The sequence below is a fragment of the Athene cunicularia genome (genome assembly GCF_003259725.1).
Source record: "Athene cunicularia isolate RWA chromosome 3 unlocalized genomic scaffold, athCun1 chr3_part1, whole genome shotgun sequence".
Classification (NCBI taxonomy): Eukaryota; Metazoa; Chordata; class Aves; order Strigiformes; family Strigidae; genus Athene; species Athene cunicularia.
The window spans coordinates 87145056-87161453 of NW_020799097.1; the positions used below are offsets into that span (position 1 = coordinate 87145056).

The window sequence follows — 16398 nt, forward strand, 5'->3', positions numbered from 1 at the left end:
CAGCATTCAGGGCTGTTTTGTAATACCTGAAATATCTTGGTGCAGCAGAGTGAGTTAAGGACAACACAGCAGCTTGTATAGTTTCATTATACACTTACATTTGGTTTTCCACCTGCTGTTACCCTAGAGGTTGTTTTTCAGAAGTAGTGAGCACATACAGCTTCTCTGGAAGACACCAGGAATTGAGAGAGTTTGGCACCCCTGAGAAAGCCGCACAGATAACTTGCTTTCACTGATTTTGTTTTGGTGTTAAAATATGATTCCACTGATATTTTGACAAGCAGACTGATCTTTGCACCCAACTGTAGCATTTCTTCCTTTCTTATCCTCCCAAAGCCTTTGAAGTTGCATTGTTCAGGCTGTGGCCATCTAATAAGATAACAGTGTTTTCATACACTAGTTGTGAAAGAAATACCTAGAAAATGCATGGGTAGCCACATGAGAGAAATGAATTACATGAAATGTACCAGTGTAACAGTAGAAAAAAAAAAATCAATTTGACAGTAATTAAACTTGTCATGGAGTGAGTATTTACAAAATTGCCACAATGTTAGAATGGAAGGCAGAAGTAAAGGTAATTTTGAAATAACCTAGGTACAAAAATCATATGGTAGGACAGAATTTCATTACTGTTCTTCAGTGGAGGTGTAATATTACTTTATTGAAAATGGGGAAGGGTAAGTACTTGTGCAGGCAGTTAGTTAGGAAGTTCAGTTTGACCCCATATTGAGATCAAAGAATCATCTCCTGTAGATTCCTAATTAGATACTTTATGTCACTTGCTTTTAGTCTACCATTTACAGTAACTAATTACAAGACTGAGAATCCACTAAATTCTGACTTTGGCTTTAAAAAGCTGTAAAACTAAAATAGTACTTTACATATTGTACAGTCCCTTATGCTGGCTATTTCTTCACTAGTACAAATGGTGCACAACAAGGTGCAGATGATGGGAAATCACTGTCATTTTATAGAAACTAGATGCATACAGCTAAAAAAGAGCTTTGAAGCACAGTCAACAGTTGGTAACAACAGGTATCAGAAGTGTGTAACCTCTTCTTAGATCTCTTTGCTGTCATTTATGTGCGAATGAAATGTCACACCAGCAGTCAAACAAATTGTAACCTCAATAATGTAAGTTGCATTGCCATATGAAATAAAAGTTCATAACATGAGCGTTTTATCTGAGTGATAATTAGGGAAACAAGTAAAATCTTAATGTTTTTCCTTACTTGAAAACTATAATTTTAAATTTATTTCAGAAATCAAAGATAGTGAGACTTTCTCCTGCAACATAAAGTAGTAGCTTTTGGTTGGTGGCAGTGCTTGTACACCTAGCTCCTTTTTGAAGTGAAATTATTCATGTATCTAATGTATTTTGTTAGCAAAAGGGTTTGTCTGCTGCTTATAGCTTAACCTAGGACGGTCTTGCTTTTAGTCAATTTGTCGTACAGTTATGGATTACCACTTTAAAAAAAATCTAGTATTGATAGAAATAAAATAATAGACCTTTGCCAAGTAACTGAATAAGGAATACAGCCCACAGAAGAATACACAAACAAAACTCCTCCTTGAGTAGCTCTCTGCATTCAGACCAAAATTCTTAATGCAATGAACTTTTCTTCCTAGATGCCAGTTTGCAGTCCTTCCGGTTTTGGGGGTTTTATTTACTGTATGTTATGAGTTATTCCAGGAGTCAAGTTTAATCAGTTTTCTCTAAGAGCTTGAAGTACAGGACCTTATTTTCATAGCTTTGTCTAATATGTTTATAAATATATATGCACACATATTTGGCAAAAATATGTATAATGTAAGAATTTTTTAAATATTGTATTAGCAAATGCTGTTTTAAACAGAGAAGAAACAGGTAGTTAAACTAGCGCTTATCTTTTCTTATTTTGCAGCCAGGATATTAAACTTTTTCCAAAAAATTTGGTTAAGCACAATTACTTTGTATTAATAGTGGTAAAAAGAGAAAAACTAAAATATTTAACAGAGTTTCAGTTAACCAACAGTCCTTGCTGCATGTCAAAATTTGGTGTCAAAATGCCACCGCATACCTGTAAGTCATTTTCAGTTCCTGTACAGTGATTATAAAAGCTCTGGTCAAAAGATTTCACGAAGGCCAGCAGAGCTGAGTGTGTAAGCTCAGTTATGTAGGTGTTCCAAGAGCATCTTTTGTTAATTATCTAACTTATTAAGAAAGTGCTCAATGTTTCAACAGGGCCCTTTATGCAGGTCTTTCATGTGACACAGAACCGTTTGGAGTGCAGCCTGGTGCAAGCCTGCCTTTTTCCTCCTGTGGTTCAAGTTGAGCAGAGGCTTGACTTGTGGTCAACTATATTAGCCACAGTTCTCTCATTAACTTCCAATTTAAATAATGTATTCTGCCTTTTTAAATTCCAATTTAAAACTGGGATGGAAAACTTTTAAGTCTTACATGGCATCTAAGCCCCTCTCCTTGGATGTTTAGTTAATGGGAGATGGATCTAATACAATCAGTTTGTATATTGCTTTGAAATCTTTCTAAATGAAAACTATGGTAGAAAAATATGTTTACAGTTGTTTTAATTCAATTAGATTTTATTTGTAGCAAGATGGACCCTATTCTTACATGACAGTCTTATAGTAATGACATTTTTATGACTGAAAATAAGAAAAATAAAATGTGGTGATGTTTGCATTAAATATTTTTGAGCTACAGTTGAGAATATGGTAGAAAAGAAGGTGTAAATTCTGTTTTATGCAGAATTCCATATGTTTGTATTTGCATTTTAACAATAAACTGTATCTTGATTAGGAGGCATTGCTTTGTAGGTCCTTCACAAAACAAAACAAAAACCTTAAACACGTGACTCATGAAATTCAGAGGCAGATGAAATATTCTAAGTATTAATTACATGTTGTGTAGAAAGGACATTCTTAAAAATACAGTCTATGGCTTTTGTCATGGCAGGAGAGTAACACTAGCCACACTGATTTTATTATAAAATCAAAAGCCCCTACTCCCCCTTTTTAAGCAAAAGATGATGTTGAGAATAGAGAACATCTGTGCTGTGCTGTGTTGCTTAGTTCTTTATACATTTAGAAGTAAATCCTGAAACATAGCCACGTAGGCTGGCAGGAAAAATAATTGAACCTCATTGTAGCAAGATATTCCTCTGCAAACCTTTTATGTAACTGTAATCACTGAAACACATGTTTCCACATAATCCTGTCAAAGATAGCCCCCCGGTTTTAAGGTTGGAGAAGACAGCTTGTGACACGGTCATTCAAAAACTACCAAGAGCCAACAGACCAAATGAAGTGTCTCCGTTTGAAATGACTACTTGCAGAACAGACCCATACGGACTAATCTTAGGGCAGACTGGTACAAACTCCCCACCGTCCCTGAGTGACGTTCCCGCCAAGTGCAGCCCTAGCCACTTGTGAACAGGTGTGCCAGGCGACAGCTAGCCTGCTGCCTGCGTGGTGCAGGAGGAGCCATTAATCCTCTTTATGAAAGCAGCACCATTCACGGAAGCTTAAAATAATTACTCTCTTAAAGGACCTAATTTCGTCTCCACCCTTCCAAATAAATAAGTCAAAATAATTCATTCCTGCATGATCTCTCTTCCTTGTCACAAGGAAGCATAAGTGTTGATTTTCAGACTGGCCTGATAAATTTTCATGGCAGTTCTGCAAGGTCAATTTAACATTACCAGTAGAAACTTCACCCCAGTGCACTTGTCTGTTGTGATGAGACACTTGCGGGCTACTATTTCTGGTTTATTTGTGCCAAATAGTGGTCTTCCATATGTTGACTTAAGCAATTTCTTTCTACCACCTCCACACTTTCACTACTTTGTAAGTACTTCATTGCATTGTTTCATTAAATAATCTGTTCAAGCTCTTAAGCAGATAAGCAAAAGGGAACGTGAATATCAAAAGGGGGAGTGTGGCAGAGATCGTTTTTATCCTAGCAGTTGTGGTTTGGGGAGGAATTGTTACTGTAGGCGTATACCCACAGTGACCAATTCTGAGTTGTTCAGGGCAGTGTTATTTGGCCAGTTGAGGGCTATACTATACTGCCAGCGTGGAAACCTGCAAATGTAATTGCCACATTTAGCAGTTAAAATGTTGCACACCAGTGCAGTAGTTGGGACTGTGCCAGTCTGATTGTGCTCTGTGTTTGCAATGCAAACGAGTTCTTATTCATGGTCTTCTAACCATGATTATGGGGGGAGTTAGGCAAGTCAGTTGTCTGCAGCTACAGTGTTACCTGGAAAGTTGCTTTTTTTCCACTTCTAGTTTTTGTGAAAATTACAGGCATTTAAGGTCGTCTCCTACATAGATGAATTGTAAACTCAGTTGAAAATGTGATCTGTTTTCTTATCTGCAGCACAAACGTATACAGATTATATATATATGCAATTTAACAAATGTTATTGCTGATCTACAGAGTAAGTTTTTAAAAGCGCTACTCAGATTTATGAAGAGATGACTAAGACTTTTTTGCAGGTAAAGATGATCTCAAGATAAAAAAGGGCATATATAAATATGCTTGCTATTTTAATTTCTGTTTATTTCTAGCACACCGGGAACTGCTTGCTTAGGAAAGCATTTTTCTCCTGATACTTCCCCTACTTTTGTTTCTTTAATAACGACGAAATTACAGACTGCTCAGGCTGCTGTAACATCCGAGTATGGTTTAGCATATACTCTTGCAGCTGAGAAGTTTGTTTATTGACTTGTTGACAGTATCACTGTGCAAACTGTCTGGGTGACCAGCCTGTAGGGAAGGGTTTTTGAACTACAGCTCTCTCCAGCAAGCTTATTACAAAGTGGAGCTGGAATCTATCCAGAGCGCTGAAGCTTTCTTTTTCCCTGGTGTTATCTCTTTTTTGGTTTTGTGGCCCCACTGTAGCTTGTTGTCCACCCTGGGGAACCAATTGCAATGCTGGAAAATTAATCTCACAATAAGTATTTGATAGTCTCTGCAGGATTATATCTTTGGAGAGGCAGCAGCAGTGTGTCATTGACTTCTTACTGCCCTCTGATAATGGTGGTTTTGATGTGAACCCTCCTCACCACTGCCCCAACCCACGTGTTTAATAATGTGAGCTTGCAAAGGAACTGTTGCAGTGAATACGAAGTATGATCCAAACAGTAAATGTATGTGTATTTAACTATGATAGCAATTAAGGGCAAGTAGTGTCAGCAGGCAGGAGAATGATACTGCAACTGTCCTACATGTTAAGGAACTGATGTATTCAAGAAGGAGGTTTCACAAATGCTGTAATGTTTAAGAAAAGTAGAGTGGAAACCATTTTTTAACTGTTTATCTCATTTCCTCCTTAAAGTCATTTTACATAGATCTCATGCTTGGATTTCTCACATCTCTTGTGCCACTCTGTCTTTCCTGATAGATTGCCCCAGCAGAAGGATTGGTGTCTATACTAAAGAAGAGAGATGACAGGGAAGGAAAAACAATTGCTCAAGTCCAGCAAAGGCAAACAAAGAGAAGAGTGAGATTCCAAGAAATGGAAGACACATTGGATCAAGGTAATTTAAAGCTGTTAATTCATGGGTTGCACTCTTGGGGTGCAAACGATGTTGATCTTTTTGTTCACAAGAGTAAAGCAGGAGTTCATTGTACATACTGTCTTGGCTTTTTAAAACTTGATTATAATAAGTGAAGGTGATTGATCAAAGATTATTCTATACTAGGTTTGGGTAATAAGGCTACAGAAGGATACAAATAACTACACTTCTGTTTTAAAGCTTGGTTGAGACTAAAGCCACATTTTTTTCCTTTGGCTGAATGATTTGCGAGTGATGTTTAATGGATGTCCTTTCATTACTGTTTAGAATTTAGAGATGGGAGGTGCAGGCTTTCTCCCTAAATCTAATCCATGTAGGTAAAGAGGGATGCAAAAGGAACAACTCTCTTGTGCTTTATCCACCAGTAGCTTTCTAACCCATTCTAGTAGATCATGGGATTGAAGGGTGTTAGATTTAACTTTGCTTTATAATCAAACATCCATATATATTTGCTAGCTCTTGTTAAATTTGGCTAGAAACCTTGCTGCCTTTTTGATGGGCTAAATAGCCTCATAAGAAATACAGTGTATTATTTTGTGATGCTCTTCTTGGAGTTTAAGTTCTCTGTTATTCAAACAAAAGAGATGCTAAGAAAAATACTTTGGGTTACTAATGATAGTACTTTCTATATCTATTGTGTGCACCAGCCACTAAATGGTGTTAATGGAGGTCTTTACAACTTAAAAGTGTATTAAGTGTGTTTCATACACTGAAAATAAAATCCATTCACTGCCCAAAAGGGAGCTTACCCCATATTTTCTTGAAATTATTTTAAAACAATTTATTTTTTAATTCAAATTTCAATTAGAGTTTCTTCTATGACTTTTTTGCCCAGAGATTTAGTGATTCAAAAGGAAAGATGATGATGATTATTATTATTAATCCGATTTCAAATACACAGAAAAAGTCTTTGCATGTTGCTTATTTTTTTCTTCTTTTCCCCTGTTTATTCTCCTTGATGCAAAGTGAAGGGAGTTTAGAAATTTTCTTAGAGCCTCTTCAGTCCAACAGAAGACACAGATATTGTTCATGCATTCAAGTTACCAAGGACAAATGAGGTTGTGAAAATGTAGCAGCACTTCTGCAACCTCTTTATTGCTTTCAGACTGGAATAAACAATCATGCAAAGACTCACCACAGAATAACTGAGATGTAAAATAACCCTTCACATTAACCTACCCTGAAGGTTTTGTCTCTATCCTTACAGTCAAAATGTGAGAGTAAACACAAACAGTTCATGGTGGCACAATCAGTGGCAGTACAAATGATGCGAGAATGTTTCCATTTGTTTTAGTGTCAAAGCTTTCGCTTCATTTCAGCTATTTCCATGAAGGCTTTGGTTGTGGGACATTCTCATAGTTAAGTGTATTTTACTTCAGTGTGGAGTGACTCTGCAAGTGATATCAGCAAGGACAGGTATGCAGGTTGCAGAAATGTGGCTATATAATTATTCAGGTTTCTGAAAAGAGTAGATAGAGAAACATACAGTTCCTGGTATGTAGTATGGTCGCTTTGTCACAGTGAGCATTATTAAGTATGTTTACCTCCTGACCCATTCATGGTAAAAAATGTATCTCAGATTTTCTCACATGTGTTCACATTGCTTTATATATTATCCTTTTTCACCTCTTCTGCTCTTATTTTACAGATGAAGTAGCTGGTGGATCCTGTATTTTGCTGATCCTGCTGTGCATAGCAACTGTTTTCCTTAGCATTGGAGGAACTGCATTGTACTGCACCTTTGGTGACATGGAATCCCCTGTATGTACTGATTTTGCAGACAACATGGATTTCTATTATACCCAGATATTGCGGCGTATGGAAGAACTTAAACACTGGATAGCCTTCTCATAGTTGAAATGAGCAGAGACAGCACATTGAGAGCTCACCAATGGTTGCTGGAGAGAGTAGAAAAAACCTGTGATTTCAAGTTCTCTAACATTTGCCACCTGCAGGTGATGTGTATTTGATGATGTACTTACACTTTTACTTAGAAATCAAGAAAATTCTAGATTAGCAACCAGGTGGCAAAATGTTCACATCTTAAACTGTAGCAGTGTGATATGGGAGAATATAAAGCTGTTCTCTTCAACCTTTTGAGAGCAGGCAAGTAGCTTTTCAACAACTTAAGCAAGTGAAGAAGAAAGAAGAAAATCAACTGTCTTCTGTATGCTCTCCCATTGCCACACATTGTGTAAGCAATCTCTGGAAGCTTAGTAAAAGGACAGCTTTAATTTACAGCTGTTTGTGCAAAGGTGTTGCCTCCAGCTATCATGCAATAAGTCTGTGTTTTATGGAAATATTATTTTTCTTCTAAGTCTTACTATTTTTCTCCATTTTAATTCTCCTGGTGAGCCATGTAATTGTTTGGGTGGAGTGAGAAGAGTGCAGCGGCATTGACGAGCCCTCATTTGGTGATTAAAAGGCTGACCCTGTATCTTACAGCTTACAATGAATATCATGAGTGAGATAAATCTGCTGGCAGATTTCACTAAATTTCCTGGAACTTTACTCCCAATATTTTATGGGCTGTTTTAGAAATGGAAGGTTAAAAAAGAAATCATTGGTTTCATTAAACACAGAAACAAAAGTAAGATGTTTAGTAAATTATTCATGTTAAATAGTAAATTGGCTTTGGCCAATTCTAAAGCACCTGGTAGCAGGTGTGGGGCTAACGGGGTTTTCTGTCCAGCTATGTCACTGACCTGCAGTATTCACTTTGTGCCTCAGTTTCTCCTCCATAAATGGGGAATAATGACCCTTGTCTTTGTCTGTGAATATTTATTGCAATTAGGGCTCATGTCTGATTCATCCCAGATGAGTGCACAGGATCACTGAACTGTGTGGCTGCAGCCTCTCTCTATGAGTGAATGTTTATGTAACGTTGGGACTGATCCAACAGAAGAAATTCAGAGGCTCACTGCAGATTCGTGGCATGTTAGTAGGCCAGAGCGCTCCTTTCAGCAGATAAAGCACATTCGCATCTATTTCCCCTGCAGTTCTGAGACCTGTATTGTAAAATCGATTCTTTTTCTATCAGCTATACAAACAAATCTAAATGACTACAAGGAGTCATTTTAAATGGGTATTTCTATCACTTGGTGCTCAGCTCTCACTGTGTGGTGTGTGAGAGAAACACTGACATGACTGTGAAGGTGAGAATTAGATACACGGGCCTTTGGCCCACACTCTGGTCAAAATGTGGTTCTTGCGCAGAGCATAATGGCCTCGCCCTGCCAAAGGTGTTAGTGTGAAATGATTCCTTTACACCTCAGGAAACAGCATTTTTGAGGGGTCCGCTTCACTCCATGATTTCCTGCGTACTAACTGTATGATGCAGTGTGTTCAGGTTTAGAATATTGTTTTGTAAAATACTATGAAGTGAAATCTTCAAGATATTGCTCAAAATTATAACATTAAATTATCATGCTTTCTGGCATTTGCAAGCAAATTGTCCCTCTAGTGAGCTTGATTGTTCCTAAAGCACTGTTATACTTAACGGGTTTTTAAAGTGAAAGTTAAAATCACATTTTTTTTTCTAGAGTAAATTGCATGTATGATTTCTCTTTTTCTTTTCTCTGCGGAAGCTTAGTTTATTTATACCTTAGGGAGCCTCAAACTAGAAAATATTAAATGCCCAAATTATTGAAAATTTTTGATTTTAGAATGAAACTTGAGAACAGGAGTTTGGTATAATTTTTGTTTGTTGTCCTCAGAGTATTGTAATGCTGGGCTAATCTAAAGGAGAAAGGGAAAGACACTTTTGTATTTTAAAGTGTTACTGGCTGGTTCAGTTTATTATTTGAAGTCTGGGTTTGTTTATTTATTTAGTTTTTCTTTTAAAGAGAATCTTAATTTTCTTTTTGGTATTTTACTCACAGAGTAATTAAAAAGCATGCATTCACTTAAAATATGTATTTATAGTGACTGTGTAGTTTGAATATATTTTGGGTTTCTGTAACGTTGCATTGAACGTTTCAAGATATTAAGTTTATTCCTAAAGAAACAACTGTTGATTTCAGCTTAAAAAAATCTTTCTAACTTTTTGTGCACTTCATCACCAAAAAGATCAAGAGGTATATATAGAACTATTTATTCAAAAGTATATCAGATATGGAGATCAAAGATCCCCTACTTCTAGGTTCATTTAATTAAAACTATTTTAAAATAATTATTTTATTTAAAACTGTAAAGTTATTTAAAGTCAAAGCAATTTTTAATAAGCAGTTCAGTTTAAAATCAGTGATCCAAATCCTGGTACGTCCACTTTGTGCTATGTTCCCAGTGCAGAGACTCACTAGTAGCAGCAGAACTGCCTACAAGAAGATCATGAAGAGGTTGGGCACCACTTTACCAACATGTACCCAATGAAAAATGAGCAGCCAAGCATTCTGTGTAATGCAGCTACCTTACACTTGTGTTGTAATTTGGAGCATCTCTCCAGCCTTCCCAGCCTATGCCAAGGTACCACGTCTGCAACGTCTCTCAGGATTTGCAGGAGCAGAAGGGGCACACACGCACAGGCTGCCTGGCTCCTGAACTGAGCTGTTTACTCCTCAGTTGCAACCAAGTGTTGAATCTGGATATAATTTCTGTTGGCATTCCTTTATAAAAAGCTGATGGTACTAATTCTTGCTTTAAATGACAATTCTGTTAGTGCAAATACTTTGCATGGTCTGTAGTACATTATCAAACTTGCAGCTATCAGTGTAACAAAATTTGCTTTGCATTAAGCTCCAAAGAGTGTGCAGGTAGGCCTGATGTTGGCTTTCCTATATGCTTTGTTCTCTTTAGACTGCGGGTGACATTGCTTCCACCTGAGTGACCTTAAGGGTTAGGATCTTAGAGTCAGATAAATCCAAGTTAGAAGAAATAGTTGATTTGAAAATTATTCCTCTTGTTTGAGTATTTTGAGGTAAAATAATAGTGAGCAGCAGCTAAGAATGTTTTAAGGAGAAAGAAAATAGAGGAAAAAGGCTTTCCCCCCTCACACCCTTTGTGTATTTTAAAGCCCTTTGTGTATAAGTTTTTATTTATTCTGTTTCCTTCCCTGCCACTGTCTTTATGGCTGTTCTGCTTGGCAGTAGGGGCAACATACTATGACAGCATACAACCTTTTGTAGTTGGTAGGAAAATTCAGGGAGTGGTTCAGTACTTCACATTTCTTAAAATATGACTGGATTTCAGGCTGATAGTGCACCTCCAAAGAAGTTGTGACCACTTAATTGCCTGCAGCACCCTACTATAAGCCCCCACCTTCCAGTTTATTCTTTGAGCATAATTATTTTGGAGAGATTTTCACAATAGAGCAAAACCAACAAGACTTTTGATGTAAATTCAGCATATGCTGCCAAAAAGAGCTTTCTGATGACATAATTAACACCCTCACCTCAAATCGCCTAGACTACACCAAGAAAAGCACTGTGCTCTAGCATAGACACACTATACTACAGGCTTGTTTTCAAAACAGTGTCAGTAAGGAAGCAGATATTCCACAGCCCAGATATGCCAGCAGAATTTTGAAGTCTAGACACAGCCCATGTTTTAAAATTTTTCCAGTATCTTTGCTTTCATAATTGGAAAATGCATAGCCCTAGTGACAAGCAGTAGGAAGTAGTCTAAGGAAAAGGGAAACTCTTGTTTAGGGTTTTCAGGAGTGAAGGGCAAGCTTTGAACTATCAAATAAGCAGAGTACATTGGAAGTCCAGATTCTTGTGTGACTGGGTACTATTCCACTCAGTAATTTAAGGGGATGTTACCCTCCTAAGAAAACACGTTTGCCTACTTTGTACTGTAATGTAAACCCAAGGCCATCTGAAAGGACTAATAACTATTTGTAACAAATTTAACGTAACCTTCCTTTAGCAAAAGGAGTAAATAATTGTGTTTGAAACTGTCACTCAAGCTTGTAATTTAAATACTGTAGTAAAAAAATAAAAACTGTCCCAAAGAAAATATATGAAACTTTTTGGGTGCTGTGATTTCTAAATGTATAAAAAGACTGAGAAGATTTTTTGTGAAATTCAAGTAAATGAACAGTAGCTCTGATAAGAATTTCATGGTCAAACCCAAACCAGAATGGAAAATGAGGGTGAAACACATAAGATTTGTTTTGGGTTTTGGTGTCATGTGTTTTTCCTGGGTGGGTTGTTTTGTTCTAATAGCTAAACAAAAACCCAGCTTCTACACAGAGCCAGGCCCCTCTAGTCAGATGGGTTTAAAGTACTAAAATGTGGCCTTACTGCATCATTCTGAAAACAAATTGACAGCTGTTGAGTTTCAGAATTCCTAGTAACTGGGTGGGTGACCTGGATAGTGGTCACAGGCCAGTCTGCTCTTTGAGTTCAATTAAATAAATAAAAAAACAATTCCAACTCAACCCAGCATCCTCTGATTTGAACAGGAGCATGCAAACTCAACATTTTGCAACACCCCCCTCCTCCCTTGGCTCTTCTCCCAAAAGACAATGAAGCCAACCAGAATTTTAGACTGCTAAAAAGATAGTGAAATCCAAAGAGAAAAAGAGGCAGGTTTATACATTTTGGTTTGGTTTTGTTAACTCTGTGATGTTTTCAAATTGTTCTTCACAGTCAGAAAAAGTGAGAACTACAATGAAAAGGGAGAAAAAAAATTGAGCTTTTCATACAACTTTACTGCAACTTGTGAGATAACATCTCACAGCAGCAAACTAAATTGTAACATAGTATCTGGCAACCTGGAGGTGCCTCCTAAGAGTGGTCCTTAGGTGTAGAAGTAAATTGCTACTGTAAACTGACATCTGGGTTCAAGAAGACAAGCAGATGATGTTCCACTTCCGAGTCTTGATTTGTCTCCTGACCAGAAGCATTGGTAATCTTGAGGAACCTGGATGGGCTTTCAGAACTCGTCAGTAAACTCTTTAGCCCAAAGGACAGGCTTTGCCTTAGGCTTCAGCTTTGTAGACACAGCTGTGCTGATTCAGCACTAGTACAGACTGAGTTACCTGAATCTGTCAGTCACTCCTTTCTTTCCTTGGATCTTCTCAACAACCTTCTCACAAACAATTTCTACCCCTGCCTTTATGAGGCGCTGCTGCAGCCTCTAGCCATGTCTTCATCCCAATGAGTCCCTTTTTATTCTGACTTCCCCCCCCCCCCTTTACCATTTCTTTCCCAGGATGAAATAGCATCTGCTCTATCATTCATAGGATCATAAGGTAACTGAGTTAGGAGGGGACCTCAGAAAGCCTGTAGTCCAAACTTCTGCTCAAGGCAGGGTCAACTGAGATCAGATGAAATTGCTCAGGGCTTTATCCAGTCTGAAACCCTTCAAAGATAGAGCCTGCACAAACCTCCCTGGGCATATGCCACTGCTTGGCTGCCCTCAGGGTGAAAAAGTTCTTTATATCTGGTCTGAACCTCTGCTTCGGTTTGTTGTCTCTCCTCCTGATGTTCACTGCCGTGAAGAGCTTCTTAGTAACCTCATATTTACTGGAAGGCTGCTACTAGGTCCCTCAGAGCCATCTCCAGGCTAATTTTCTAGCAGTGTCCTTCTGATGCTTCTTTCTTGTCCACAGCATCCTCCTTCCTGGTAGGGATCCAACATTCTTCTATTAGAGTAAGGATCCGCTATGCTTCTCCCTTTCCTCTTCTACCTTACACTCTCAAATTCAATATCAAGGTTTTAAAATTAGTAATGAGGCCACGCACAAATCTGAAATAGCAATGACAACTACTGTTACATTAAAATCCATTGATGACTCACTGATATATTAGCAGTGATTTCAAAACTTATGTTGATTCTTGTACTACTCTTAAGCAGCTGGTGTTTGAAGGATCACATGCTGATTTCCATGTGCCTTAATTAAATAAATATTTTTATCTAAAATAGTTACCCAAGGAAGCCCAAAGTACTTAACTATAAAGTCCTTTTTTTAAAAAATTCATTTTAAGATATTGCTTCTTTGAGGCTCCTTTATATTCTGATTTGTATTACTTTGAATTGTCACAGTAATTCTTCAGCATAACATGAGCCTAGGGTTTACTGCATTCAGTAATGTCCAAAAACTGTGGTCATCTCTTGAAGAAAATGATAATGGGGAGTAGATGTGTGATGGTTTACAGAGTTGCTCTGTGACAGCCAAGATGTTACAAAATCGGTATCAGTGAATTTCAACCAAAAGTCTGATTCTGCACTTGAGTTCATCCTGAGCTCATTTTTAATGACAAACAAGCCAATAAAAAACTAAGAGACAGCACTGAAGCACACCCAGAATTTCAAAGGCATGTCTAATACAGACCAAAGTTCTCCATTAATGTAAAATTGTTGAGCTGCTGTTTCTTGAAAACAAGTTTGAATCCAGCTTCACACAATAGAACAGTCAGTTCTCTCCTTTTGTTTTTTGCCAAGAAACTGTCTGGCAAAGTGTCATCTTTTAGCCAAGATGGGCCCCTGATGTAGGAGTCCTTTGTTAGGCTGTTGGGGAAGTTTCCAGTAACACTTCTGTCAAATGACAGTTAATGATTGTGTCCCATTTCATTGCCTGGCATTGAAAATGAGTTTAAGACCCACCATTGTGCCTTCATAGACTGACAAACTTTAAAGCTGTTACCAAAACCAACTTTCAGAGTGAGAGCTATAGTTTGGGGTTTTTTTACAGAAAGTGCCATGTGCCATGTAGTACAATGAGAAAACTTCACTGGTTTTCACAGTTTTATCAAAACACAACCGGATTCCACAAGTGCTGCTTGCAATGCATGAAAGCAGTGCCAAGACAGTGTTTCCTATAGTGCACCCCTTCAGCTGGCCGGTGTTCATGCTGTTCTCCTGAAATGGCAGCCTTGCACAAGAAGGTGGTTGCATCAGAAATGGCAGTGAAAGCATACAGGCACTAGAAGTTGAGCAACATGAGGATATTGTTACTTCCACATAAACATAATGCTGAAAAATGTCCACTGTTTTTTTACTTTCATTTAGGAACCATTCATCAGTTTTTCTTGACATCTTTTTATTAGAGAGAGACAGGATTAAGCCAATTCCTCCATTTCTTCTCCAGGAACTGGAATTGATGCTTTCTGCCAGAGATAATATGAATTTTGCCACGCATATGTGATGCTGAGAATCCTCATGCTTGTGCAGTTTATTACTTCTGGCTTTTCTGCCAGAATTTCTGGTGAAATTGGTAGATAGTCTCTGAGGCTATGAGAATAGAAGAGTATCTTCACACTACTCTTCCTGAGCTAGCTGAATTCAGTGCACTATAGAAAGGACTTGCAGAAAAGTGCGAAAGGTTTGAATCACTAAGGATCTATACAGTCAACTTCAGCAAGACAAAATGTCACTATCCACCATCATAGAAATTAACAATGTTGCTCCAAAAAGGCTCACCATAATTAATAGACAAGAGTATATTTGAAGAGAGTTATTTAAAAAAAAATAAATTACATACTAAGGTTTCTCAGAGACTATTCAAGGATCTGAGGCTTTGTGTACAAGTTAGTAAGTGAAATAAGGGGAAACAACTTCTCAAGGTTGTACAAAGGTAAAGACTGAGTATATTATGGGCAAAAGGGCTGCGGAAAGAATGTAATAAAGACCTTTGATCAAAGATGATAAATTTTTGTTGATAAAGGATGAAAAATATTTCTGACAATGTTATCTATCAGTGATGGGGCTTTTTGCCAATCAGATTTTACAGAAACAGAAAAAAACGCACAATATTGTAATGATATCAGGGAGGAGAAGGACTAATGGTTAAAATATTGCTGAATTCTTTGTAGGACTACTTAGGAGGAATTTAAGTGGTTTGTACAAGGTCATGTAACAGGAAGAAGTAAAGAAGGACCAGAGCTTATAAATTCTCTCTTCTGATCTTTGGTCCTGGTTCCCACTAAGACAACACAGATGATTAGGGAAGATAAACGAGTACCTTGTTGTTCACATTATCTTTGACTTCACACAGCTTTGAAGATTTTCTTTAAAGATATTTTTATATTCTCAAAAATTTTGTGGTGATTTTAAGGAATAAAATTGATTCAAGAGATTAATTTCCTTTCTAGTATACAGCACTAAGACCAAATGCCATTTTAGCATATTTTTAGTACTTGATATCATCATAGCCGTGGTAGCTGGTTGCTATTTACATGTATTAAAGCAAATTGTATCAACAGACCACATGGGAGCGCATAGTATAACGGCAACTCCTATCATCAGAAAATGAGGCTCAAGCTGTCTGTAGTCACTTTGTGTTTGCCATCTCACCCTTACTACTCGTGCTCTGTTTACTACCAGGAAAGTAACAATGTTCAGCAGAGCAGGCCCTATTGAGAATCCTATTTAAAAAATCAAGCCACAATCTTGCAGCTCTGCTGGGCTTCACATAATACCTATTGCTGTGCCAAAAGTGAGGAAACAAAGCGATGCGGAAAAAAGTAGCGGTCACCAGATTCTGCCTCCCAGCAGAAATGAAGTTCTTGTGAGACACAGAAATGTTCTGACCATAAAGTGGATGTTGTCGTCACTGTCTGCAAATGTGAAAGATGAAAATAATTTCAGATGTTCTTACCATCCCTCAAAATGCCATTAATAACCTTTTTTCCCCTTTCATTTTTTTGTATTATTGAAAGCTTTCCTTTAGTTGAAGGCAAAGTTCTTTTTTTTCTTTTTTTTTTAATTCAGCATGTACTGTCTCATATTTTTCTATAAATAGGGCATTGCTTTTCTGAGCCAATTCACTGCTGGGTAATAGTCCATAGTTTACCTACAAAGGCAAAATAGATGGCCATTAGCAATAAATGACTCATGTATTATAAAACAGCCCCATTAAAAAGAACCAGC

The 16398-nt window shown here is 37.5% G+C and overlaps 1 protein-coding gene across 2 annotated transcripts in view; it reads left to right on the forward strand.

The window, feature by feature from the left end:
• CNST (consortin, connexin sorting protein) overlaps nucleotides 1–10940 on the forward strand; it is a 52771-nt gene extending 41831 nt beyond the window's left edge. For both annotated transcript variants that reach the window (XM_026844072.1, XM_026844071.1), the window contains 2 exons: nucleotides 5409–5544; nucleotides 7232–10940. In XM_026844072.1, the coding sequence (XP_026699873.1) occupies nucleotides 5409–5544; nucleotides 7232–7437 (342 nt within the window). In that variant the 3' untranslated portion in view covers nucleotides 7438–10940. The remainder of the gene's footprint in view (nucleotides 1–5408; nucleotides 5545–7231) is intronic.
• The last annotated feature ends 5458 nt before the right edge of the window (nucleotides 10941–16398 follow it).